The sequence below is a fragment of the Sebastes umbrosus genome, chromosome 5 (genome assembly GCF_015220745.1).
Source record: "Sebastes umbrosus isolate fSebUmb1 chromosome 5, fSebUmb1.pri, whole genome shotgun sequence".
NCBI lineage: Eukaryota > Metazoa > Chordata > Actinopteri > Perciformes > Sebastidae > Sebastes > Sebastes umbrosus.
In genome coordinates this window covers 16,130,217-16,157,159 of record NC_051273.1, presented here as the reverse complement: position 1 = coordinate 16,157,159, position 26,943 = coordinate 16,130,217, and the positions used below count along the sequence as shown (strand labels likewise).

The window sequence follows — 26,943 nt, the reverse complement described above, 5'->3', positions numbered from 1 at the left end:
ATTAAAGCATTAGTTGACTAAGCAGTAAATAAATTTTATATACAGAAAAATCTTACCGCTTACTAAAACTCTCTGTGGAGAATGTGGTTTAGTTTAGTTTAGTGGATACTTTACACTCTCATATGAACAAATCACAACATGATTCAAGGTTTTTCCACATGGTTTATTCACTTTACTAGATCACTGCAGTAATAAAAAACAAAATACAGCACTTTTGACTGACCTCAGAAATGATATTTAGTTATTAAGTAAACATAACATTTCTGACTCCTCGTTCACTCAGCAGAATACTGAAATTGACGTTTTTGACTACAGTGGATGAGTAATGCTCTCAGTAACAACTTGTTCCTTTGAAGCACAATTTATTGTCAGAGTTGCCCAAAATGTTTCTTTGTGTATCACCACTTTCAGACTGCATGCTGTGGAAATACTGAATTCACACACTAAATTTTTTTTTTTTACACACAGCCAACAGAAATGGACTTAATCCTAAATTTGCTTACCTTTCACACCTGCAAGTGTCACATTGCCTCTGTCCCTCCCATGATCCTTTGCTTCAGGATGAAGATAACACTGCTGTGGTGTGCTCACTTCCCGAGGCAGACCGTCTGCATGTTTCACTATAAACAAATAGGCTTGAACCCAGAGCACTGAGAGCAAAGATGAGCTCGGCATCATGTCCTCAGTAGACTGCAGAGACAGAACTGGTGCTGGAAGAACATGTCATCTCATAGTATACACATGGACCAGAGGGCCGGGCCTAACTGGCATCTCTGTCTTCTCACAAACACTCGGCTCATGTTCTAATCTCTCAACAGCAAACTAGATATCTCACCTACGTCTCTGCTCTGTTTCCACGGCTCTGAAACCTTTGCACCTGGTTATTTTGGGAATATGTGAGCATACTGTACACACAGAAACACGCAAAAACACACGTTCTCGGAGGACTCGGTGGGCTCCGTGAAAACCATAAAATATCACAGTTTCATAAAATGATGTGCATGTGAAATATCAGCCTGTTATTAATCCAATCATGGACTAATGGTTTCCTCACTGTGTTACATTACATTCATTTGACACTTGTCTGATAGTTTTTAAATATATTTTTCTGTTTTTTTATCTGTGCTAAGTTGGAAGGATATTTGCAGACAGTACAAATCTTGGTATCCAATCTCTAAAGGCCGGTATACCCTTGAGGATGTCACTTGAAATATGTAAATGATAACAAATTGCACTTTAAAGGTGCAGTGTGTAAGATATGGCGGCATCTAGTGGTGAGGTTGCAGATTGCAACCAATTTAAACTTCTCCTGTGTACCAAGCCAACACATTCTCACTCCCAGCTCATCTAGCACTGCCGCTTGGTCAGTGTCGCTCGGCATCGGAGACCGACACACGGGGTACCCTTCCTACATCACTTTTGTTACGTGCCAGGGAAGGCGTGTCAACATATGCTCGTTACATGCATAGTGTCCTTTCAAAATAAACTTTCGCTTTCACAGGAAGTTAGGTTTAGGCTGCACAACCACGTGGTTGATGTTAACGTCACTGATTAACGACTCATGTGACAAGTGACTCGCGTGACTACTGACGATACTAAAGAGTCACGTGACTAACGACTAACGTCTTGTGTTTGTTTGACCCATCTACCACCACTCCCGCCCGCCCTTCGCGGACTCTCGCGCTATTAATACTACTTAATACTCTTGCTCCGACCATCGAATAACGCCGTAGGTGGATTTACATTGGAGTTGAAAGCCCGGTGCGTCGCTTACCAATCGGCTGTACATGACGAGTTGGGAGTGAGACCGGGTTGGCCAAGTGTGTAGGAGAACTTCGGTGTCCAACGCGAAAACGCGTATGGCTCTCTCTAGAGCCAGTGTTTGGTTTGTTCGTTCTGGGCTACTATAGAAACATGGTGGCAGACTCCGTGAAGAGGACCCGCTCTGTATGTAGATATAAACGGCTCATTCTAAGGTAGTGAAAACACAACGATTCTTATTATCAGGTGATTATATGCTCAAAAAACATACTTATTAATAATATATTTCATTTCTGCCAATAGATCCCCCTAAATGCAACACACTGTTCCTTTAAAAACTACTATTGCTATTAAATTCTGGTGGCCTTGGAGTTTAAGGGTAGATGCCTTTGTGTCCTATCATCTCTATTGTCAAATCTCTAATAAAGGCAAAACATTTCCACCAAAATATTAAAAAAAGGAAAACATATATATAGTTAAATTCTTTAGTATTTAAAGGTAGTAATATCAGCCAGTACAGAAAAGTCAAGTGATCTCTCTTTAATGGTCCTTTGAACAGATATGTAAACACTTCTTTTGTTAAAGTCATAGACAGGCATCATGATTCAAATAAAATATAAACGGTGCAGTAAATTAAACATGGATTTATTTTGTACATAGTTTATACTACATATTTACCAGAAAGCTTCTCTTATCTATGAAATCCAGGCTTGATGGGGAACTCTTTGGGTGAGCTTCCCCAGGCACAGATTAGGTTGTTCTGTACAGAGACGGACATCGAGGTTAAGTCCTAGGCTGCTTTGTTAAGCACGGTCCTATAAACAGCAGGCCGAAGCCTAAATCTAACCTGTATACTGTGTGAGTGTCGAGCCTCGTAGTCGACACACTTCAGAGGACGTTTCTCTGCTAAAATACAGTCCAGGACTTCCTGTTTGGGACTCCAGCAGGGGAGTGAGACCACGTCTGGCCTGTGGATCCTCAGTCCAGATAAGTCCTGTGTTCACATTTCAGAAACATGTCAAACTCAACATATTACATTAACACAACAGCACATGATATAAATATACATCTTATTTAAGGGGAACAACAAATGGTGGAATGTTTAAAGATATCGACAGTGGACTGAAAAAGCATGAACATTTCTCTGTTTGCTGTTTCATCATTACTCTGTTGGTGAAGTGGTTTTAAATCACATTTAATATTATGGGTACATTAAAATATGAACAATCAGGCAGCTCTAAGACACATCTCTCTCTCACACACATCTCTCATCATGCATGTGGAAATTACTATAACTCTGGAGCACAGAAAATACCGTAACTCTTGTTGCTACTGACCAAAACATCCGCTCCAATGTGACGGAAACAAAGTGGCAGTTGACATGTAGACAACTGTGCCTGTGATTCCTCTTTTGTAAAATCATCCTTGTTGCATCACATGTAAAAAGGACATCAACTTCTCATCGTCACATGAAAGAAGGCAACACATCCTGAAGAAGACACGTCCCTGGCTCTGTGTACCGGAAGAAAATGGCTTTAGTCACCTCTCTGACGCAACATCGACAGCGGTTATCCAGCACAGAAACGTGAAGAATGAACATCCAATCGTTTACGCCAATCAGGCCAAAGCCGTTATAGTCCATGGACAAAGAAGACGCAGACCTCTGTGTCTGTAGGAAATCTCCATCATTGGTCTTGTCATGTTGATATCATGCTGACTGACCTGCAAGAGACACTTTTAGTCCTTCAGATTTTCACGCGTCTTCACTTTGGGTCCATTTTTTCAGAAGATTTCAGAAGGTAATATATTACATATTCAATGGTCCAGTATCCTGAGACAAAACATCTCTTATTCTGTAATGTGTCCAAGATCTTAAGCATCTTTTTCACCCCACAGAGCCGACATAAACCTGCACTGTGCTGCTCCAATTGAAGGTACACCGTCATTGTTTTCAAGTTCACTAGAAGTTTTGCTCACTTTAATGTCAGGAACATGACTTCCTGTATTGACTATCTATTGATCAGTGACTGTATAATGCCCATAACCCTGTGGATGCTCTTGTTGTAAACAGGAACTGTGTCGAAGTCTAAACCTGACCCCTGTTTCATTGCTACTCTCACAACTATGCACAGTCAAGACTCACAGCGACCCTCTCAAATGACCTGAACGTAGGAACCAAAAGCTAAAATACATTCATTGTATAACATTTTTACATGCTACCTCTATGTTCACCTGCACAAAACGCACTTAGATAAGTTTCTCGGATTCAAAGAGGGTCACCTTGGATCGACGACTCACCGTATTTTGTTCATAATAACAATCAAAACACTAACTTGTGTGGGAAGGCTTGGCAACGCTCGGGTTTGCCCGCAGTGATCTACTTATCGTCCAGTCAGTATCTGCTTTTCTCTTGATTTGGCAACTTTTCTCTATTGAGAGCACACACACACACACACACACACACACACACACACATAAACACACACTGCGTGTCCACACACACACACACAGCCTCCCTCCAGCTACAACAAACACACACACACACAAACACGTTGCAGACAGACACCCAGGTATCCAGATAAATAGCAGTGGAGTTCAGTCCTGCCTGTTATGCTACTGCTACTGAGAATACAAGTTCTCAGAGCCACAGAGGAGCTAAAGCCTTGTGGTGCCACGTGGAGCTTCTCCTGCGTCCTCTTCTTCTCAGTTTTTTTTTAGCAGCGGTCGTCCTCGTCTGTGTCGCTTAGCAGCTCGCTGGCTCCAGCCGGACTCGCTTGGCCCAAGTGCTTCCGGAAATGCCCGTTAGGAACCTGCCAGGAGTGTCTGAGCTGAGGAGCGGAGCTTATGGCGTTGGCCCGTCCCAAGCTGGTTAACATGGCGGTCTCAAAAGTCAGGGTCTCCTGCCCGTCGCCTGCCTCTCCACCGCTGACGTCCTCGTGGAACGGGAGGTAGGGCTCTGAGATGTAGCGGTGAGGAGATGGGTGGCTCGGTCCTGAGACCTGACCTCCTGATGATCCCTGACCTGCAGTTAGCGGGCCGCCCTCCTTGTCAGCCCTCCACGAGGTCTCCGTAGAAACACCAGCGGTGTCCTGAGGCTGGGTCTCTCCCTCAGAGGAGGCTGCTGGTGCAGGAGAGGTGGTAGCTTGGCAGACCAGAGGGGAGTAGGAGATGTACGGCCGCGGGCGAGAGGGCGTCTGCGGCAGCTGGCGCCGATTACGAGGAGTGCCGGACTCTGAGGCTGAGTTGGCGGGGCTGCCTGATGTGTTCACCTGCAAACAACACAAGCACAACAGTGAGGAAAGTTCTGTTATGGACTCCTTCTGCTGTTATCCTCCTCTTGCAGGAGAGACAGAGTGCTGCTAGTTTTCTTCCAGGTGATTCATTGGATTTACTTCCAATCACAGGTACATTTCATTGTGTGATACAAACCAGCACGACTTACCGACGATTTACCCTGCTGTACTCCTACCTGTGTCTGCAAGGTGGGTGCGCGTCCTTCGCTAGGTGAACGGGAACGTCTCCTCTCACAGGATGGGTCGCGGCTGCGCTCCTCAGAGTTGCAGCGGGACACGTCAGGAGACAGTAGGTGGCGCCGTTCCTTGGATCGCCCTCTCTCATGACTGCTTGTTTCTCTGTGGTTGATTCTAGGACCTAAGCCTTTTAAGGAAATACCTCAGTTTTATTAAAAAAAAAACATCCTTATAGATATCCGTGTGTAAAATATGTCCTACTACATCCAAATGATCTAGTTTATAGTTCCCGTATTTTTTTTACCATATAAATTACAGGTTACAATGATATAATTTAAGGAAATTGCAGGAATTACACTCCTGAAACATTCTTTTGAGTAATAAGTAAAAGATTTAATTCAACATACTAGTAAAGTGGTCTACTACTTTCCATATCAATTCCCTACTTAAACACATTAATCACTTGACATGGCTCGCCCGTTTCTGTTTCATTTAGTGAATGAAAATGTGCACTTCAGGAGCCATGAAAAATCCAATTTCCTTTAATAATACTGCTTCATTTTTGTTGTTCATTCAATAGTTAACATATGAATTATTGAGTTATGGCCAAAGATGTGCTTTGTAAGGTCAAAATCGAATCAGTTCATCCTTGAGTCCAAGTGGAAGTTGGTGCCAAATTTAAAGAAATTGACAGACAGATGGACAACCCGAAAACATAATGCCTCCGGCCATGACTCTCGCCAGTGCGGAGGCATAATAAAACTTGATAATGGACTTTTCACTCAATCCTTAAGGTCATTGCAGCCAAAATGTGTTGATTCTGATATTAACGTCAACTGTGATTTAAAATCATCTGAATACATGCACAGTACTGTAGCTTAAGGGTTGCAGCAGATACTGTACATGTATTTTGCCCATTGTCCTTCTATGACTTCTAAACATTGCTATGTACTGTATATGTATCAGACTATAGGAGGTGCAATGTAATACAATGTGTGTTCGGTGACCTCTGTAGCTCCTCTGACGAGGCCTGTACGTGCCGTCAGGACTGATTCTCTCCAGAGAGTGCTGCTCCTGCCAGAGGCCGTTCACACACTGGTCTCCGATGGTGGAGAAGGAGCGCTTCATCAGCTTACTGTCTGCTGACATCCCAGGCTACAGACACATCCAACACCACAGGAGGAATCACTTAAGTAACTGAATGACACCTAATCAGCAAACACACACGTATATACAGACATATATATTGTACATCGCATTATGTGCTGAGCAAACTCCTACAGACTAATTTAATTAATTCATTTCAATTATTTATTGATTTAAAGCACTTTCTAACACACGATCTGTTAGGTACTGAATATAGGTTTGAATAAAGGTTATTACTCTTTATTACCGGTGGATCAACAGCCAGTCTAGGCATGGAGGACGCTCTGATGGATGCTGTCCGCTGAGGTGATTTAATAACTGTTGCGTCCTGCCTGGCCTGCTGCATCACTTGGTTGTACTCCACCACATCTGGCACCTACACAAATACCACAGAAGAAGAAGGCTGGTTGGTTCTCTTTTATTTATACTTACTGAGTCTCTATAATGATGCTCTGATAATGGTTTAACAACAACAATAACAAAAATAAACAATGTGTCACAGTACAGATGCTGCATGTAGTTCTTGTGTTCATTTAAATTATATTATTTTGTTATTCTCATACAGTAGTAAAACTAGCAAATAATAAGAGGGTGGCTTTAGCCATTCTAGTTGACCAGATTCACTAGTTACTGACAATGATGATGCAGTTTTCTAAATACTACATGTAGGTGGTTACCAGTGTGTGTAAATGATGGTGCTGATGTGGGTGGAGGTAGGGGTGGTAGGGTGAACGGTAGTCGTCGTCATCCTCCTCCTCCTTCTCCTCCTCGTCTCTGGAGCGGGACAGCGGCTGCAGGAACATCTCTTGAGGAGAGATGGGGCTGAGTGCCACAAAACCTCCCCTGGTGCTGAAGGAGCACAAACACACACAGACTCCATTATATACCCGCATACACGTGTCAGTTATTGTTGATGACGATAAAGGAACAGAAGGCAACTGAAAAGTCAGTGACCAGATCTACAGAAAACAAGATTTTTCTTTTTTCCTACCAGCATAAATAACCACAAACCAACAAAAATAAGTGTGTGAGTTTGAATATTTACAGAGCAGATCCGGCACTGTGCCTGAGGAATGAAAGGGATTTGGCGTTGCATAGGATTTCTTGAGGCAGAGAGGAGGCATCCATACGCTGGAACATAGGAGCATGTTTCTATAGGGGGAGAGAAAAACACACACAAGGGGAGACGGGAAATTAAAACAGGCGACACATACGCTCCTATAATTACAACATGGACATGGATCAATTTAAAACTGACTAGGTTTTAGTACACACAAACCTCAGGCTACATTTGAAACCAAACAGGTAAACCATACTAAATTTAAATTGCCCAAGATGAAAAGAGCAGAATTATGCAATTAAAACTGCTGCACATCAGTGGCTGCTGGCTGCTTCATGGGAATACATTTAATCCAAAATGTGTCATACAGTTTTTTTGTAATTGCTAAAACACAATTTCTGAAACCAGGGTCCTCTTTGTCAAAACTCTACACACAAAAACATATACACAAAATATCTTACATCTCCTGCAAAAGCAAACACTACATTCAAAACTATATAAAATGTCCACATGCCAACTGCACACTGATGTACTGCTCAGTATAAAACACTTTTATCTAGAGTTAAGTATTAGACTATATTACACACCTGGTTTATTCAGCAACCATTTCTTTTAATTTTTCTTAATGAAGTTTGACAAAAACACGTAAATTGATTTACCTCTAGTCCCGTAAGGCAGACGTTCAAATAAGCAGTTTAAACATTAAATAAAAACCCACAAATTGGCGTCGTCAACCTAACGTGATATGTCGCCGCAAAGTGCTGTCCCATTCATATTTATACCATTGCAAGCCTTCGCAGCCTCTCACTCTCAACCATTTACCAGGTGACGTCAGTCAAGTCCCTGAGGGTTCAGGGCTGAAGGCCTTAGGGGGGGACATTGGGATTGGGCCTAAGTGATCTAATTACAGGTATTTTCACAGGTGCATTCTGGGTGCAGGTGAATGAGAGTGTAAGTATTTCAATGGCGGCGTTTAGCAAACAACACACACAGGCTTTTAGTTTTGAATGTTTTATCTAATGTAGATAACCGTGTGTACTTCTTTGTGTGTGTGTTTTAGAATTTCAAACAATGTGCTCAAGGTTTAGCATACCTGGTCAACTGATAGATACATAGATACATGAGTTAGTGGTCAATAAAAAAACAAAAGTACCTGTTCCTCCAGTTGCTGTCGGAGCTTCTTGGCCTTGCTCTGCTTGTAGTAGTCCATGATCATCATGGCGGCATAGATCTTCCCAATGGTCATGTCACTGGCTGGAAGGGGAGAAAGCATCAGACCACAGACATGACCCTTCAAATGAAATACCATTTACTACTACAACAAAAATATCTTTTCATTGTTATATGAATTATTGTCCTGTTAGGCTGATGTCACCTTTGTGAATGGGGACCAGCAGGTCCAACGTCTTCTGAGAGAGATGAGGCCAGATGACACTGATCTCCTTCTGCAGGTCCATGTCCATCTGATTTCTATCCTCTCCTGGAGATTAAAAAGACATTAAATGTGATTTAATGAGTTTTACATCACAATGAATGAGTGTCTGTAAGGTTTTGATATCCGGTCTGACCTCTCTCTATCTTGACCTCCAGGGCGGTGCGGATGAGGGCCATGAGGGTGGAGGTGAAGTGGACGGACATGTCATCGTCTACAGGCATGTTCATCAGGACGAGTCTCTGATGGCAGCAGACAGAACGTCATAGTCAGACACAACCCGACAAACAATTATACAACATATCACAATGAAAAAGCCCAGAGTAGCTGCAGTGGATCATCATGTTTTTAAGTCTGCTTATGTCGAGATAATAGCGGCACTTATTTTTCAAAGCCTGCTATCCCAAGATGACGAATCATTTTGCTGACAGACTTGAGGATGAACAGTTTAGGTTTGACGTTATCGAGGTCGGATGCAGACAGGAATGACATTGTGTTCATTTATTATAAACAACATTGAAAGCTTCAGCTCAAAGGAAAAAAACCCAGCTGGTACATTATAAATGAGTTTGTCGTCTCTGTCACAGAGATACAGTAAATAGGTAATCAAATTGTGATTTCAGGGCAACTAGCTTGAAAAAAAAAAGATGAGCAACCACGGCCTTTCTGGGCATCATTACAAAGGAAATCGTTTCCACTCAAACCATAATTTCATAGAGCATAGTTTGCTTTGTTTAAAGGGGACATATCATGCTGATTTCAGGTTCATACTTGTATGTTGGGTTTCTACTAGAACATGTTTACATACGTTAATGTTAAAAAAAAACTGTGGTCTGAATATACCTGTATTCACCCTCTGTCTGAAACGCTCCATTTTATCCCCTGTCTCTTTAAGTCCCCCTCCTGAAAAAAGCCTAGTCTGCTCTGATTGGCTTGCAAGAAAAATATGGTGCACCTTTGCAAAGGAAGTCCTCAAGCTGTGGGTGATATATTCTAATGAACCTGCCTGTGACATAGGAAAGGGAGCCAAATCTGAATGGCTTGTCGAATCACATGTTTTCTGATCTAGGCAGCCCACAAAAAACTGACTGGGTTGTCTTATTTCACAGTTTGTGGGTTTGTAGGAACTCCAGATACCCAAATGTATGTGCATACGCACTGACAAAGTGAGTTTTTCATGATATGTCCCCTTTAAATGAAGTTAACTTGAAATTAGACTACACTGATAGATACAGAACGATGGAGAGGACAACCTTGTTATTAATGGATGATCACAAGAAAACTGTTTTGACAACTTTTTACTTTTTACGTTTGTCAAGATCGAGGAATAGTGAAAAAGAAGGTTTTTTGGGGATCTCAAAATAACAAATTTGCAATCTCAACAAAACAATCTGAGGTCACAAAGTAAATACAATGCAATGCCCTCTCCTGTCCTTCTGTAAATAGAGATCTAAACAGTGTGTGCTATTTATCTAGTTTAAAAAAAGAAGATAAAACTTATACAACACACTCTGCTGTAAGAGTACAGCGTTCATCTGCGATGGAGCATGCTGGCACGCTCACAAACACACGCACACACACACACACACACACACACACACATACACATATAGTGCATGTCATATCACACACAGATGTAACAATGGGCTGTGGCAGGAGGCACATGCAGACAGGTAAATGTAAGAAACAGAGAAATAAGAAAGACATGAGAACATTTGACAGCAGACTTCTACAAAATGACGAGATTTAGCATGTAGATGTTTGACAACTTTCTGATTAAAGGGATAGTTCAGGTGTTTTGAAGTGGGGTTGAATGAGGTACTTATTCATAATCAGTGTATTACCTACAGTAGATGACGGTTGGCACGCCCCCGGCTTGGAGAAACAGACAGGAGTTACTACACGGAAAAAGCAACGTACTGCTGTGGACGGGGGAAGGAGCCAAATGTTTTTTAGCCATCTAAAAGATAGGCTAACTTAAAAAAATCCATATCAGTTTAAGTGTACACTATATTTAGAATATTTTCGCCGATTTAACTTGCCATCAGACAGCCCTTTCTGACGGGGAACTGAAGCCGTTGTATCCCTCTATGCTCTCGCCAAAGCCACCAGACTCCATTGAAAAAACTGTAGTTTTACCTCACAGACCACTTGCTGGTCTACCCCCGTGTTCTACGAGGTGAAAAATACAGTTTTTTTTCAATGGGGTCTGGTTGCTTGGCGAGAGTATAGAAAACGTCTACAGAGACGTAGACTGTATAGCTGTCTCATTGCAAGGTAAAACTGCGAAAATATTAGAAATATAGCGTACACTTAACCTGATATTGAGTCTTTTAGGTGGCTAAAATACGTTTTACTGCCGGCGCCGTCCACAGCAGTACATTGCTTTGCTTCCTTGTGGTAACTCCTGTCTGCCTCTTCAAGATGGAGTCGTGCCTGACTATGGATAAGTACCTCATACAACTGCACTTCAAAACACCCAAAATATCCATTTAATATTCTCTAACTGGTTCAATAAATAAACTCCACCAGGACTCTTTCATCAGATAACAGCAAACAGATAATGACGTCTTATTGTTTTCTGCCAAGATGCAAAGCAAAACAGGCAAATCATTACTGTAGCGCCGATCATTTGCCAATGAATAGAACACTGAAACTTTGACAAGCAATATATAACCAACAGAAAAATATGCCTTGCTTTTCCAACGTGTGACACACAAAATGAGTGTTTACAGTGCCCGTCCTTGTTGATTAAAACATGAAGGCAGTGCCTGTTAGGCTCTAGAGTTTGGTCTACCTTATATGCCACCTTGGAGGGGCATTTCTTGCCCAGGCCTAGAGGTGGCGACATGTTGGTCAACATCTCATACATGTCAGTGTAATGGATGCGACCACTGGGGGCGCCAGGTAGCCATGAAGATGGGAATGAGAAAGAGAGGAAAAAGAGGGAGGGAGAAGAAGGAGGGCAAGGAAGGGAGAGGGATGATGTCGGTAGTGGAGGAGAAATTGAATAACGGTGGAGGAGTCGGAGAGTGCGTTCCCAAGGGATGGAGGAGGAAAAGAGCACAGGAGGGGGTGGAGGGTAAAAGAGAGGAACAATACAAGAGAAAGGATTATTCCAACAAGGCATCACACAGGAGTAGGGAGTAAAGTAGGAGAAAATAAAACAGGTTGTATTCTTTCTATGCTGCCATCAGGGCATAGAAATCTGGGAAAAGGAGAAAACAGGATGAGCAAAGGAATGACAGCCTCACTGGATCTGGTACGAATAGCAAATACTTACATTGCGTGTGTGTGTGTGAGAGAAATAAACACATCTTTAAAACCAGATCCAAAAGGTAGAAAGAGACAGACTTCCCTCAGATTGCTCTGCAGCTGCACCAAAAGTGCCTTATGCATGCTCACTTATAACCTGAATGAGGGATGTGCTGTGCCTTAGTACCCTGAGACTCGAGCGTCGTCATTCTTTGACCTGACTAATACACCCCTAAAGGTCAAGCAGGGCGGTGAGAGCTGGTGAAGGGAAGGAAAGGAGGGATAGGAGGAGGTCAGGAAGGATCCCACACGAAAGAGGCAGAGGGTGGTGGGGGGGTTTGTTGATAGGGGGGAACCAAACCTTGCATGCCACCCTGTGCGGGCAGTTCTTTCCAAAGCCCAGGGGAGGTGAGATAGAGCGTACAACTTTGTACATCTCCTTATAGTGGAGCCTACCACTGGAAAGAACATACATGTCTTTAGTTGTGCGTCATTACAGCCTTGTAGTGTAGTGTTGGGTGAATGAAGGCTCAGTCCTATTCATCACAAGAGCAGTTTTACGACATTTTAACAGCATTAAATCAAACATTTAAAAAAATCTGTAATGAACACATGCATCAATATTTGACATGAGCAAACGTGTTAGACAGACATCCCAATATTGCTTTTTACATCCAATATTAGATACATTGTCATTTTCTTTATAACAGACCGTTGCTATGGACGCAGTTCTGATCACAGATTCTGGAGGACCATTTTTGTGTCAAATTATAGATTTCTTAAGTAACTAACTAAATCGATAATTCGACAAAATCTTACAGCTTACAGATTATGCATTAATATGTGCACAGCAGCACTTCTGATGAAATGTTAGTGTAGCATCAAGACAGAGGTACTGACCAGGCGGCTCGGTCATACTCCCCCCAGATCCGGACAAACTCATCCAGGTGGTGAGGACCCAAGATAGACGAGTCTCTCGTCAGATACTCAAAGTTATCCATGATCACGGCCACAAACAGGTTCAGCATCTGGACAGTAGAAGGAGAAGCCATGACATTTAATTCAATTTTTATAAGCTGCTCATCACAAGAAAAACAACCTGGTTAAAGCATTAAAAGAAGTATCGCTGTTGTTATTTAGAGGAATCAATCACTCTCCAGTTTTACCAGGAAGGAGCTGAAGAAGATGAACGAGACAAAGTAGAAATAGGCGAAGTCGGAGCCACAGCTCCCCTCGTGGTCGGACGTCGGTAGCGAGGTGTCCGTCTCACACTTCTGTCCCCCCAGACACGACAACATGATCTCCTGCCATGACTCCCCTGTGGCACTCCTGGACACACACACACACACACACACACACACACACACACACACACACACACACACACACACACATTACACAACGCTCGAGGAGTCCAGCTCACAGTTTATTCACAGTTACATCTGCCATCTGGACGATGCCATCAAAGCATCAAGACTCGTTTCAGAGACAGCTTTTAGATGCTCCAAATGTGAGACCTAGTTGTGTAATGCATACATTTACAGTATATTCAGTATGCAATAGTGCTTAAATGCTTATGTCAATGCTTTATACAGTTGCTTTTTTATTTTAGTTTTACTGCAAGTGTAATGCATCTAGTAAGTTATTGTGTAATTTCACAGCCGGAGCCAAGGGGATTCTTATCACGTTTAAATGTACATATCTTGAACAAACTTGAACTTGAACATGAAGAAATAAACACAATATCAACATCCAACACTTTAGTCCAGATAGCCATTTCATTATTTGACCCACGCTGCTTTGTAAAACTCTCAAAGTGCCTGCAAAGCTATTTGCTAAGGAGGTAAGTGGTACATTGCAGCATCTATCACCCCTTGACACTGAGTAGCCCCTTGGGTACTTCGAAAACAAAGCCTAACTACCGTAACCTAGCAACATTATTCAGACTCCATTAAGGAAATGTGTTATTTAGCGAACCAAGTGCAGCAAATCATGTGTCGTTTGGATCACCGCTGGATCTCAATTTAACTGAGACACAATGACTAACTACACTGGAGAGCTGACGCGAAGCAACTGGATTTAGCATGGTGTTGAGTTTCAGATTGGATCATGGAATAGCTCTCACAATTGTGTCTACGTTGATCTGAAACAAACAACATAAAGTTGAAAAGCTACCCGAAGAACAGGACTGAAGATCTCAAGGTGTCCTACCTGAACAGCAGCATCAGAGCACCAGAGAAGGACTTGAAGTTGTTGTGCTGCGTAATGTGAGTCTCCTCATCCAGCTTAATGTTCCCAAACACCTGATTCACACAGATATACACATAAAATCCATAACAGTGACAGTGTTTATGTCATGCCCTACCTATTTTGCATAGTGTGCATATATTTCACAATGAATCAAATGTACTTATGGTGCTGTGGGACGCTGCATAAAAATGTAGTATATTAAACACCATCTCCACTGAGAGACAGAGATTGATCAAGTGTCTGTCTTTCAACCTGCATGCCAATGATGGCGTAGATGAAGAAGAGCATGGCGATGAGCAGGCAGACGTAGGGCAAAGCCTTGAAGGATTGGATGAAGGTCCACAGAAGAATCCGGATGGTGTAACCTTGTCGGAGCAGTTTGATCAGACGAGCCGCTCGGAACAGCTTCAAGAAACTCATGTTGAACGTCTCAACAGACTGGCGTAAGGACACAGGGGAGGGGAGGGAAACTGTTGTTTACTGGTGGTGCTGAGGGATGTCAGCTTGTCATACACAGGAATACGGTATTAATGTTCAAGTAAATACTTAAAATTGTGGGAAACTGTGCAGAGAAAAAGAGAAAGGTACACTCTTTCACTTGAGTTGTATGAGGTACTTATCCATAGTCAGTGTATTACCTACAGTAGATGATGTCCCCTCCCTAGTTTGGAGAAGCCTACATGAGTTACCGCACGGAAAAAGCAATGTACTATTGTGGACGGGGCCGGCACTAAAACGTATTTTAGCCATCTAAAAGAAAGGTCCACCTAAAAAAAAATCAATATCAGTATAAGTGTATGCTATATTTAGAATATTTTGGCCGGTTTACCTTACCGTGAGACAGCTATACTCTATGTTTCCAACGGGGAACTGAAGTTGTTATCTATGCTCTCGCCTACCAGACTCCATTGAAAAAAACATTAGTTTTAGACTCACTTTTGTGTGCTATTGTGTGACTTTGGAGAATCCAAACTAACCAACGTCACACAATAACACAAACTAAATAACCAATCGAAACAGTGGTAGACCAACAACCCCTGTGTTCTGTAAGATAAAATTACATTTATTTTCAATGGAGTCTGGTAGCTTTGACGAGAGCATAGATGGTTACAGCGGCTTCAGTTCCCCGTCGGAAAGGGCTGTCTGACAGCAAGGTAAAGCTGTGAACATATTCTAAATATAGTGTACACTTAAAACTTTATTTTAGGTGGCTGAAACGCGTTTTGCTGCTGACCCCGTACACAGCAGTATAATGCTTTGCTTCCGTGTTGGTAACTCCTGTCTGCTTCTCCAAACTGGGGGCGTGCCGTCCATCATCTACTGTAGGTAATACACTGACTGTGTATAAGTACCTCATACAATCCCACTTCAAAACACCCAAACTATCCCTTTAATCATGTTTTTCTTATTACCTGCAAGTCTACCACGATCTCTGTGATGCTGCCCAAAACAGTGATGAAGTCAAAAATGTTCCACGTGTCTCGAAAGTAGTTCTGTGGAAACAGGAAAGATGTTTTGAGCCATTTCTAAAGAGGGATCTTGAATTCACATTCAGGCTGTGTGTTGCTCTTTTTGCTCACCAGAAAGCCGAAGGCCATGATCTTGAGGACGCACTCAACAGAGAAGAGAACAGTGAAAGCTGTATTCAGGTGCTTCAGTACGGCCTCGTATGCCGGCGGGGCAGAGTAATACTGAAAAGAGAAAGGCGGCAGGGGTTAAACTATAAGAAATCTGTGTTATGTGAAGGATAAAAAAGAGTGGAATATTCCCTAACAGTTCACTGAACTTCAGCCTGCACCCTGCTGATCTACAGGTCGATGGAAGATTCCTCCAGACCCATAAATAGTGCCTCAGTCTCCGCACCTCTCATCTGTCGCACTATAAAAGGAGTCATTCCTCTAGGGGCGGCAGCCACAGTTAATGAGGTCATGCTAAATAGCAGCCCCTGGACATTATAGATCAATATTTAATACAGGCTGAGTCACCCTGCGTCTGTCTGTCTGACTGTCTGTCTGTCTGAGCAACCAGCACAGCCCAAGAAAAGGCCAGTTCAGGAAATAAATAGTGGCGAGAGAGCGGTGGAAAAAACTAAAACATCAGCTGAGCCAAATGACAACATCACAGTGTGATGACGTGGTACCTAAAAAAGGACAGTTTCTACACATCCATGTTTCCAGTTAGGAGTGACACATCTTGGCTTATTTTAAAACCAAAGTGTTAACAGTCGCAAGTTCATGACAGAATATGCTGCTGAGAAGCAGCACAAGGTGTGTTTTTCTCCTATTAGCAGACAAGGATATGTGGAAAATATCAAGTCATCTTTAGGAGTGAGAAGACAGATGTAGATAACTTGTCAAACCAGTTGTTGTCGTCTCATTCTGGTGCTACTAAGATGTGCTGTTGGACTGTTTTTTGCCTTTTCTCTCTTCATCATCCTCACCTTCATCATCAGTACGATGGTGTTGAGAGCGATCATGGCCAGAACGGTGTACTCAAAAGAGGGCGACACCACAAAGTGCCACAGACGGTACTGGAACGTGTGTCGGTTCTGGGGCATGTAACGGGTCAGGGGCTTTGCACTGATGGCAAAGTCTATACACGCCCTCTGAAATACAGAGAACAGGAGAAAGAGGAAAGGAAGAAGAATGTAAGAAGTTGGGCTGCCAATCGATTAAAATATGTAATCGCGATTGATCGCATGATTGTCCATAGTTAATCGTTATCAATCGCAAATTAATCACACATTTTGTTATCTGTTCAAAATGTACCTTAAGGGGAGATTTGTCAAGTATTTAATACTCTTATCAACATGAGAGTGGGTAAATATGCTGCTTTATGCAAATGTATGTATATATTTATTATTGGAAATCAATTAACACAAAACAATGACAAATATTGTCAAGAAACCCTCACAGGTTCTGCATTTAGCATAAAAAATATGCTCAAATCATAACATGGCAAACTCAAACAGTGTGTCAGTGTGCTGACTTGACTATGACTTGTCCCAAACTGTATGTGATTATCATAAAGTGGGCATGTGTGTAAAGGGGAGACCCATAGAACCCATTTTCATTCACATATCTTGAGGTCAGAGGTCAAGGGACTCCTTTGAAAATGGACATGACAGTTGTTTGCTCACCTCATTCTTTTCCAGGCTGCACTCCTCCATCATCTTATCCCCCTGTTCCTGGAAGGTGATGATGATGAGAGCCACGAAGATGTTGACGAAGAAGAAAGGAAAGACGACGAAGTAGATGACGTAGAAGATGGACATCTCCATCCTGTTGCCATGGCTTGGACCTCTGTCCTCCTCCGTCACATCTACTGAGTGCTGCAGAACCCTGGAAGAGCAGAGGCAGGGTGCTAATTAATGCTACTAAAAGCTCGAGAAACTACAAAGAGGAACTTCCACTGTGTGGTGTGACGGAAGCAGTACAAGAACAGCAATCATTTCACTGTGAGAATATATCAAACTGCTTAAAATCATTCACAAAACCAAGACTCTTGCATTTACAGCTACTTACAGCAGCTATTAGTTTTGGAAGAAACTGTTTGGAAGTACATGTTCACTGGGGTGGGGCTCAAATGAGAAGAGGATATCATTTTGATTAATTACCACAGCAGCATTCAATTACTGAGGGCTGGAACAGAACAAACCCACAAGCGCTGTCATTAAAATATTGGCATAATCTTATTGCGAGATAATAAATGGCAAAATCTTTGTTAAGTTAATCACATCTATTATATTTCCTTCATCAAAGGTCAGATTTGACCATTACCAAATCTCAAGCCAGATGTTAAAAGGTTATAACGCTCATAAAAGCTAATGAGCCCTCGAAGAAAGGAAAATTATGTGTGGGAAAACTCCTGCTGAATTTCCTGAACCAGTCAGACACTCACTGGGGCCATCCTTCTCCAGTGGAAACAGTGAAGAGAGTGAGCAGAGCCCAGATGACGTTGTCGTAGTGAAACTCGTGTCTCTTCCACTCTCTTCTCTTCACCTCTTTCTTGTCCTTTGCGTAGTCAATGTAGTAACCCCTGGAAGAGGAGGAGGAGGAGGAGGAGAAAAGGTAAGAATCATACACAATTTGAAAGGATATTGCAACATTTTCAAAGCCTTTATTAACTTTAGTGTCTACTTTTATGAGGACATGGAGCCTAAACAATGTTTTATTGACTGAATGAAGGAAGGAAGAAAAGAAGAAAGGAAAGACAGATGAAGGAATAAAGAAAGAAGCAAATTAAGAAAAAACTATGTAATTAGGTGTGTAAGAGGGTATGTGGAAAGTACACAACATCTGAAGTAAATAAAGAATAACTAAGAAAGAAAGAAAGAAAGAGAGAGAGATGAATGCAGGAATAAAGGAAGGGAAAAGGAAGGAAGAGTATTACTGGCAGTCCTTCTCTGTGTCCTTCGAGCTGTCGTTGCAGTAGAAAAACTTCCCCTTGAAGAGCTGCACGGCGATGACGGCGAAGATGAACATGAAAAGCTTATAGACGATCAGGATGTTGAAGACGTTTTTCAGAGACGTCACCACACAGTCGAAGACCGCCTGGAAGAGAGAGACGTGAGATGAAAGATATGTGGTGAGATCAGGGAATCGGGTCTGTGCAGACGTGCAGATATTTGACATTTCATTGTCAGTATATTCTCTGTTGCACATACAGTCACTATCTATTCAGTCACATTTATGGTATCATCACACAGTAGTGCAGCTGCAAGTAGGGACTGTTTTGCAAGCTTTTCTTGGTGCGTTTGAATCCATATGGTAACAATCTGAGACACAAATCAGCTGTTGTACATGTAGGAAAATACCAAAATCACACTCTTCTTCACTCCCTCTCCCAGTGAATAAGAAGATATGTGTGTATCTGTTATTTACAGCTCTGTGTGCATGGTATTAGTCACAATCCCAAAATGAATCTCACACTCAGACGGTCCTCCAGCTGCCTCTCAGGCTGCCTAATTCCCTGCCTTCACTTTTAACTCTCCCCTCTCCTCTCTTATTGTCTGCTTATTCTTTGTGCTCTTTAGTTCTGCTGTCTGCAAATCAACATCTCAGTTTCAATTTTGTATTATTTAATTTTCCACCGAGGAGTGTATTTGGTGCCTTGGGTGCTTTCACAAGCCATAGTTGGTTTGGTTTGTCTGAATCAGAGTGAAATTGATACTTGTGGTTTGTTTTCTATTTAGTCTGGTTCGATATCACAGTGCACAAATTAAAGCAGACCAAATCATATAAAAAAAATTGCTGAGGGGCGTGTACAAAGGAGCAAATTTATCTTTTTCACCTCGAGAGCTGTCTCTTCCATGCAGGGAACGGCAAAATTTGAAATATTGCTGTCTACGTTTTTTCACTTTGACTCGGCAATGATGTACTGTGTGCACAAATCCCTTCTCTTTCAGTTATCTCTGATGACTTTATAAATGTCACTATTATTGCATATTGCATATATTTAGCATATTCTGTAGGCTATGTTCTCTTCGGCCCAGATGTCAAGCAAACATCAGACTTCTGCAGAAGGATGGACATCAGTCGCTTTTGTCCAAATGAAGTCAAGATGGATGTTTGGTCAAAATATTACACAATATATCTTTTCAACTTTTAACTAAACACTACACATACAGTACAGCTGATTATTAGACAACCGGTGTCATCTGTCATTTTTAACATTTGTCTAACATATATCTTTTCATTAATACGCTCATAATAACAGATATTGATAGAAATATACAAATGATACAAGTATGGAAACAAAACCAAGATATAAAAGACACCATCTGCATCTCTGACCTTGAGTTTAGGAAGTCTCTTGATGGTCTTCAGCGGTCTGAGGACACGCAGCACTCTCAGAGATTTGATGGTCTTAATGTCCCGTCCTTTGTTGTTTCTGGACAGAAAGACAGACAGCGTGAGCATCACACCATTGCAGCCTACAGTAGTAAATATCACATTTTGATTTATTTTTCCCCAACTTATTCGTCCATCGTTACATTATGTTTAATCTGACATATTCTACTTATGTTACACTCTTTGCTCATTTAAAGTATTTCTTCTAAGAGAGGAAGACTTTTTAGTTTTTTACCCAAGCATATTGCTGCTGGTCAATCCCACAGGGGCATCACCCACAGACGGAGAAGAACAGGAAAGAGGGACACGTATATCAACAGTTATAGTGTTAGAAACAAAATGGAGGAGAAGACTGCATGAAGAGAAACAACATTTACAGCAAAAATAGCTCATTTACAGCTGATTTAAAGACACTTTGATGTTTAGACATGTGATTATTGCATGTGATCCATTAAAATAAATCATGTGACTGACGAGAGGGCGAAGGCCACCAACGCTCCCACGACCACGATGAAGTCGAGGATGTTCCACAGGTCTCTGAAGTAGGAGCCGTCATGGAGGATCAGACCCTGGTCAATCATCTAACGACAAAACAAGATCACCCTTTAAATTAGTTCTGGGCTACTGTAGAAACATGGCGGAGCAACATGGCGGACTCTGTGAAAAGGACCTGCTCCCTATGTAGATATGAAGGGCTCATTCTAAGCTAACAAAAACACAACGATTCTTTGTTTCAGGTGATTATACAATAATGTTAACATAGTTATTATATTCCATTACTGCTAATAGATCCTCCAAAATGCTACACACTGTTCCTTTAAGGGGTCACAAGCCAAAATGGTTGGAAACTGTGTGTCAAACAACAGTTTCTTTTTGATTTGTTATCAGACTAAGTTGTCTGATCTCCATAGTCCTTCTGATGTTGTAGAAAAACAAACAGGGACTTTGGAGTTTAGTTGCTGAGTTTAAGGGTTGTAGCTCCACAGTAGAACCATCCTAGAACTGGTACAGTTGGAGCGGCTTGGTAGCTGAATGGTTGGTTCGATTCCAACCGTGGGACATTTGTTGCATGTCAAACCCCTCCCTCTCTCTCTCTCTATTTCCAGTCTGCCACTACACTCTTCATCTGTCCAATAAAGGCAGAAATGCCCAAAAAATAATCCAAAAAGGTACATTTATGTTTCATCACCATTTCTTGAAATCAATCGCCACACAGTGACATATCATTATCCTGCCACCTTTACACAGTAACTCACCTTTATAATCATTTCAAATGTGAAGACTCCGGTGAACACATAATCAAAATACCGCAGAACCTGCAGCAAGTGTGAGACAGAAGGACAGTCAAAGAGAAAGTTCAGAAAATCAGATGCATCTAGGATATTACACAGATAATAAAAATGTGTTCTTCACAAAAAAAAAATTAAATTCTTCAACGTGTTGTGTTGATTTTATGACATTAAGGACTTTTTTACTTCACAGAATCTCATCTTGTGGTTTAGTATGAAACAGTTCCCTCAAATGATGGCAGTACAACACAAGATAATTAGCCTAATCCCTCCCATAAACAACCCGGCTCAATGTGTCTTCGACTGCAATTTCCTCGCTCATCAACGCTTTAACTGCCCCCCATCAAGTCACATTAGCTGCCTGTTGCAAAACAATTTAAGGAAGTGTTTTATTCAAAATCTTTTTTCTTTAAGGTACTTTTGCAGCTTAGTATAGATGAAACTATGAGACCCAAGGCACAGATAAACAATGATTGAAATTGTAAATCAGGAGATGGTGGAAACAGCGGAAATATTCTGGCTTCTGTGAAGTCATTAATGTTACAGCTGTCCCTGTGCCAGACAGATGATATATATAATGTACATGAATGTGAACACACTAACCTCATTCCAGTTAGAGGAGGTGGCTACAGGGTCCTCAGCAGCCAGCGCTATACTACTAGCAGCTATGACCAGCAGGATGGACATTTCAAAGTACCTGAGGTTGACCACGTAGTGACACGCTCGACGCACCCTGAGGAAGAACAGATGGCAGAGTGGAGATGTGAGGCAGAGGTCAGGTACCATATCAGCTAAGAGTAAGACTGTGTAGGCTTAAGATGGAAAGTTACTGAAAGTTACTGGCAGCGGGATTAAACAACATGGATGTCGTGCAACAAATCTTAACTAAAATGATTAAACTCTGAATATGAATGGTGGCAAGTACATGTGATGTTTGATGCTTGTATTATAAGTCCATCCTCGTGGAAGCAACTTACGGGTTGTCAGGTTTGAAGATGAACATGCTGTCTGGAGTCACAGTGATGACAGGCTTTGTCTCCTCTGCCTCCTCCTTCTCTGATTTACAGGTTTCAGGGTCCTTACTGTTGACTGGAGAAGGTCAGGAGAAAAAGAAGACGAGGTAATGACCATAGACTGTACAAAATATGATGCAGCAGAGCAGACAACTAGCAGCCTAGTACAGCACTCACCTGTCACTCAGAGTGGCCACGTCCTCGTTATGCTGAACTTTTGGACTTAATATAATTTAAACGGGTGTGTTGTTTAAAAATTCACATTTTAACATGGGGGTTTATGAGAATTGACTCGCTTTTGGAGCCAGCCTCAAGTGAACATTCGAAGAACTGCAGTTTGGCACTTTGGTAATGGCTTCATTTTTCAGCACCGGAAGTAGCCGCTTGTTAAGGACAGGTGTGAGGAGCAGGAGTAGAAGCGTAGGGTGGAATGAGAAGATGGTACAGTGTGGATACAAACAAGGAAGGAGGCCTCACAACACCACTTTAAAACTTGCAAGCTTAGTTTTCAAAATGTGATTTTAATCTGGAAAATATCCACTGAAAATAGATCGAGCCCAGTATTAGTAAGCTGAATCAGTGAGCTATGAGGACTAGCTTAGCCTTAACAAGACTCGCGGCTTCTAAAAAATGTCTGAACTGTGGAGGCAACAATTTAGCTTAGGTATAATTCGTATAAAATGAAGCGTGACTCTGCATCTGCATAGCCTATTTCTCGTCTCAAATACCTGTGATCGTGGAGAGCTCCAGAGACGACTGAACGTTGGGCATCTCAACGATCACACTGGAGCTGAGCTGAGATTTGTCCTCGTCCTGTTCTGTCTCATTGTCTTCTTTGTTGCTCTCTGGGATGACAAGAGGAGGCGGGTCTGATGGCTGAGGAGGTTCTTCCTGCTTCTGAGGACACTGGTCACCAGTCTGGTTGTCTGGTAGGTCAGTGTCTCCTCCTTCACTCCTGTCATCCTGTCTGGAAACACAGACACAAAGACATTACTGGACAGACAGGAGGACAGTGATATACTTACAGTGTCGGCGCTGTCTGGTGGTGAATCTATAGCCCTAAAGCTACGGGAACCACTAACATTGATGCATGTAGATGCAGGAATTCATTAACGGGGGATCTGAGCAATACGCTTAAAGGACAAGGTCAGTTCTTGGTCAGCTCAGTATTGCATGATGAGAAACTGTTCACTTGTTGTGATATGTGTGACAGCCACAGCACCATGAATACCACTGTGGCACAATAGCAGAGAGGCTGAGGGGAAAATCTGTAACACTGTAATTAGTCTGCTGGAGCATGGAATGATCTCACTCAGTGAGAGATTACAGTTGTTTCTTATACTCAAATTACTCTGAAGTTTTGTTTATTTGGTTGACATTAATGGGGAAACCATCTTCATAAAGGTTGATGTTCACAAATGCAGAGAGGGTCGGAAATGTTGCACAACCCCGAGGCACCTTGGTGACGGAACATGAACTGCCCCCAGTTATCACTTGACAGGTTGCATGTTGTTCTACTGTTGACAATCTAATTAAGGCATAACATGCCCATAATAATAAGAAACATGCAGCCAAAATGCAATAGGCAATTTGAGTGTGCAATCATTTCTGAGATCCCAAAACATTTCCTTATCCATAATAAATAAATATTCACAACGCAGGTGAATCTTGTTTGTGCTGAAAATTGACATCTTAAAGGGACAGTTTACCCCAAAATCAAAAATACACATTTTTCCTCTTAGCTGTAATGCTATTTATCTAGTGCTATTTATCGAAAGGTCTGCCTTCTCTCAAATATAATGGAATTAAATGGCACTCACACAAGATAATCCACAGACCTTGTTGTGAGCAGTTTCATGTAGGAACTATTTTCTTTCTCCCAAACTACACACGCCAACCGTATCGCTGCGCAGAAGGAAACATGCATCTATGGACAAGAGGCTCGTGCTTGTGACAGCGTGAGAAGTAAACATGAATGGCTTCCTCTTCTGCTGAGATGTGCGGTCATAACATTAGCTAGCTCAGGTGAGCTCAGGAGGGCTCAGGAGAGCTTCCCGTCCATGAGTAGATGAATGTTTCCTTCTGCGTGGTGACACGGTTGGCGTGTGTAGTTCGGTTCGAGTGCCATCTAGTTTTTTTATATTCGAGAGAAGGCATACATCTCTACGGCTGATATCTCCAACACTCTGCAACTCACACCAAAACAACCTAGATTGATAAATAGCACTACAGGTAAGACGGAAAATGTGTATTTTTGATTTGGGGGTGACCTGTCCCTTTAATAGCTTAATCTTGGGTTGTAACAGAGTCCTGTGCTTAGATTTGTGCTGAGATTTACTGCGTATATCAAAGTTAATGCCTGTATTTTGTTCCATAACATCTCCAGGTGATTGAGAGTCACTGGCATTAAGCATATACAGTAGATGTGACATCCTGGGATGAATCTGACTGGGGACCTTTGTTTCATCTTATTCCCGTCTCTTCTCTAAATCGTTCCTGTCTCTCTTCACTTTGATTCCACCTGTTTACTAAATCTGAAACACGCTGCCAAACAAAAACAAAAAGACCATGTTGGCTGAGCAGCTGTTGGTCTGTCTCACCTGTTCTCATCAGGTTTGGACACCTCTTCTTCCTTTTTGGTCTCTGCCTCCTTCTCCTCCGCTTTACCTGGATTTCTCCTCCTCTCTCTGCTCACCGAGCGACTCGCCAAGTGGCTTCCGTTCCCGGGCGATGAACCCTGACTTCTGGCCCCGTTGTTCTGATGGTCACAGTGACGCAGCGCCCTCCTGCCCCTGATCCCACCATGACCTCCCATCTCAGGAGTCAGTGAGTCAAGGTTATCTGGTGGTCTGAACTTCTTTACTGGCCTGTGTTGATGCTCGCCATTCAATCTGGGGCTCCGGCGCTCGCTGACGGTGTTGTGACTCTGATTGACGCCCAGTTTTGTGCTCTCAGTGATGGAGTCTGATTCAGAAGGCTCTGGTATGACCACAGACACAGATGCATCAGGAGGGTTCGTAAGATCCAACGACTCCGGTGCCACTGAGGGTTCAGGTATGTCACCAGAGAGGGCGGCATCCAGAGGCGTATCCGCAGACGTGGAGGACCCTGGAGCCTGGTTCTTGGACAGGGAGGCTAAGGGGTCCGTCAGGTGCTTCAAACTCCCCGACTGCGTGTGCTCCATGGCCTTGCGGTGTAGTGACTGGGGACGTCCATGCTGGCTCTGGGTTGAATCAGGGGGTCCGTCCTTCTCCTCGCTGGGGCCGGTGAACAGGACCTCTCGGCTGGACATCTGGCGGTTTCTCCGCAGCTGGCTGGTCCTCTGCTCCCACACGGACATGGTCATCCTTTTTCTTCTCTCTCTCCTGGACATGAAAGAGTTAGAGGAGTTGAATGGTGGGGGTGGGCGGCCCTCCCTGAGGCTGCCCTGGGCCTCCTGCAGGGAGCAGGAGTAGGTAGGCCGGCTGCGGTGAATGGCTCTTTTCCTGTACAGGTAGGGCCGCCTCCTCCGGCTTCCCCTGAGAAGAGAAAGAAAAGACCAAATGTCAATATATAGAAGCAGACAATTTAGTATATGCAGCGTCACATTTAATATTCAGAAGGTTTAAATTAAGGTTAAAGGGACAGTTTGGGTGTTTTGAAATGGGGTTGTATGAGGTACTTATCCATATTCAGTGTTGTGCGTGAACATGCTCATGTTTTTGGTGAAAGGTGAACTGAATATATCCGTTTGCAACTAATGAATGTGAACATGAGCCTCGTTAACTTTCGGGACAGTTAACGAGGCTCACGCACTGTGTGAGCCTAGTGTTGCCGGCATGGCAGTGCAATCAAAAGAGCAGAGACAGACATCAGCCACTCTCTATTTCATCCCCGCCTCCAAAGTCCCAAAAGTCAACTTGACAAGCGAGCGAGTGCTCAGACTCGTTAAAGCCCCGTGCTCGCGGGCCCTTATTTGTGCACATGGAGCAAAATTGCCCCCTTGCGAGGATGCTTATCCGCCCGCAGATACTGTTCTGTGGTAAAGGCCTGTTTCTCCAAACTGGGGGTGTGTGGACTGTCATCTACTATAGGTAATACACTGACTATTAATAAGTATCTCATACACCCCGCTTCAAAACACCCAAACTATTCCTTTAATGTCTAGAATTTGGTTTGAGACATTTCATTTTAGCTTGTACTGTTGTCTATTTATCCACATCTGAAACCAGTTTTGTTTGCATGCTGTGCATTCCCCAAAAGTAAAATTTAATTCAAAGTAGAGTTTCTGCATCTGCTTAAAATTCTACTTTCTAGGTTCCCTTTCCATTTTATGAAATGTAAATTAGCAATCAAGACATATGAACCAAAAAATGAACATCACAGTGCATGTACTAACAAGCGTTTTGGTCTGATGTTCGAGCGGTTTATCAACA

At 42.5% G+C, this 26,943-nt stretch overlaps 1 protein-coding gene and 1 long non-coding RNA gene across 4 annotated transcripts in view; one reads left to right on the top strand and one right to left on the bottom strand.

Annotated features, from left to right (window-relative positions):
* Positions 1 to 2,286: 2,286 nt before the first annotated feature.
* Positions 2,287 to 26,943, bottom strand: part of LOC119488314 (voltage-dependent R-type calcium channel subunit alpha-1E) — a 124,951-nt gene continuing 100,294 nt past the window's right edge. Inside the window, exons 22-49 of one of the 3 annotated variants that reach the window (XM_037769867.1) lie at positions 25,129 to 26,046; positions 23,257 to 23,495; positions 22,493 to 22,604; positions 22,119 to 22,248; positions 21,483 to 21,542; positions 20,701 to 20,807; positions 20,462 to 20,473; positions 20,170 to 20,266; positions 18,767 to 18,927; positions 18,275 to 18,412; positions 17,514 to 17,715; positions 16,815 to 16,979; positions 15,955 to 16,065; positions 15,787 to 15,867; positions 14,627 to 14,812; positions 14,336 to 14,427; positions 13,291 to 13,453; positions 13,025 to 13,152; positions 11,667 to 11,763; positions 9,006 to 9,111; positions 8,813 to 8,917; positions 8,591 to 8,691; positions 7,423 to 7,529; positions 7,055 to 7,226; positions 6,625 to 6,753; positions 6,239 to 6,386; positions 5,204 to 5,418; positions 2,287 to 5,030 (exon numbers count right to left, since the gene is read on the bottom strand). In XM_037769867.1, the coding sequence (XP_037625795.1) occupies positions 4,476 to 5,030; positions 5,204 to 5,418; positions 6,239 to 6,386; positions 6,625 to 6,753; positions 7,055 to 7,226; positions 7,423 to 7,529; positions 8,591 to 8,691; positions 8,813 to 8,917; positions 9,006 to 9,111; positions 11,667 to 11,763; positions 13,025 to 13,152; positions 13,291 to 13,453; positions 14,336 to 14,427; positions 14,627 to 14,812; positions 15,787 to 15,867; positions 15,955 to 16,065; positions 16,815 to 16,979; positions 17,514 to 17,715; positions 18,275 to 18,412; positions 18,767 to 18,927; positions 20,170 to 20,266; positions 20,462 to 20,473; positions 20,701 to 20,807; positions 21,483 to 21,542; positions 22,119 to 22,248; positions 22,493 to 22,604; positions 23,257 to 23,495; positions 25,129 to 26,046 (4,837 nt within the window). In that variant the 3' untranslated portion in view covers positions 2,287 to 4,475. Of the gene's footprint in view, positions 5,031 to 5,203; positions 5,419 to 6,238; positions 6,387 to 6,614; positions 6,754 to 7,054; positions 7,227 to 7,422; positions 7,530 to 8,590; positions 8,692 to 8,812; positions 8,918 to 9,005; positions 9,112 to 11,666; positions 11,764 to 12,485; positions 12,583 to 13,024; positions 13,153 to 13,290; positions 13,454 to 14,335; positions 14,428 to 14,626; positions 14,813 to 15,786; positions 15,868 to 15,954; positions 16,066 to 16,814; positions 16,980 to 17,513; positions 17,716 to 18,274; positions 18,413 to 18,766; positions 18,928 to 20,169; positions 20,267 to 20,461; positions 20,474 to 20,700; positions 20,808 to 21,482; positions 21,543 to 22,118; positions 22,249 to 22,492; positions 22,605 to 23,256; positions 23,496 to 25,128; positions 26,047 to 26,943 lie in introns of those variants that run through there. The other 2 variants (XM_037769868.1, XR_005206927.1) reach the window with 2 other exon arrangements.
* LOC119488316 lies at positions 13,484 to 17,650 on the top strand. Its single transcript, XR_005206929.1, has 3 exons — positions 13,484 to 14,391; positions 14,649 to 14,817; positions 17,529 to 17,650. It is a non-coding gene; the product is annotated as an uncharacterized LOC119488316 (long non-coding RNA).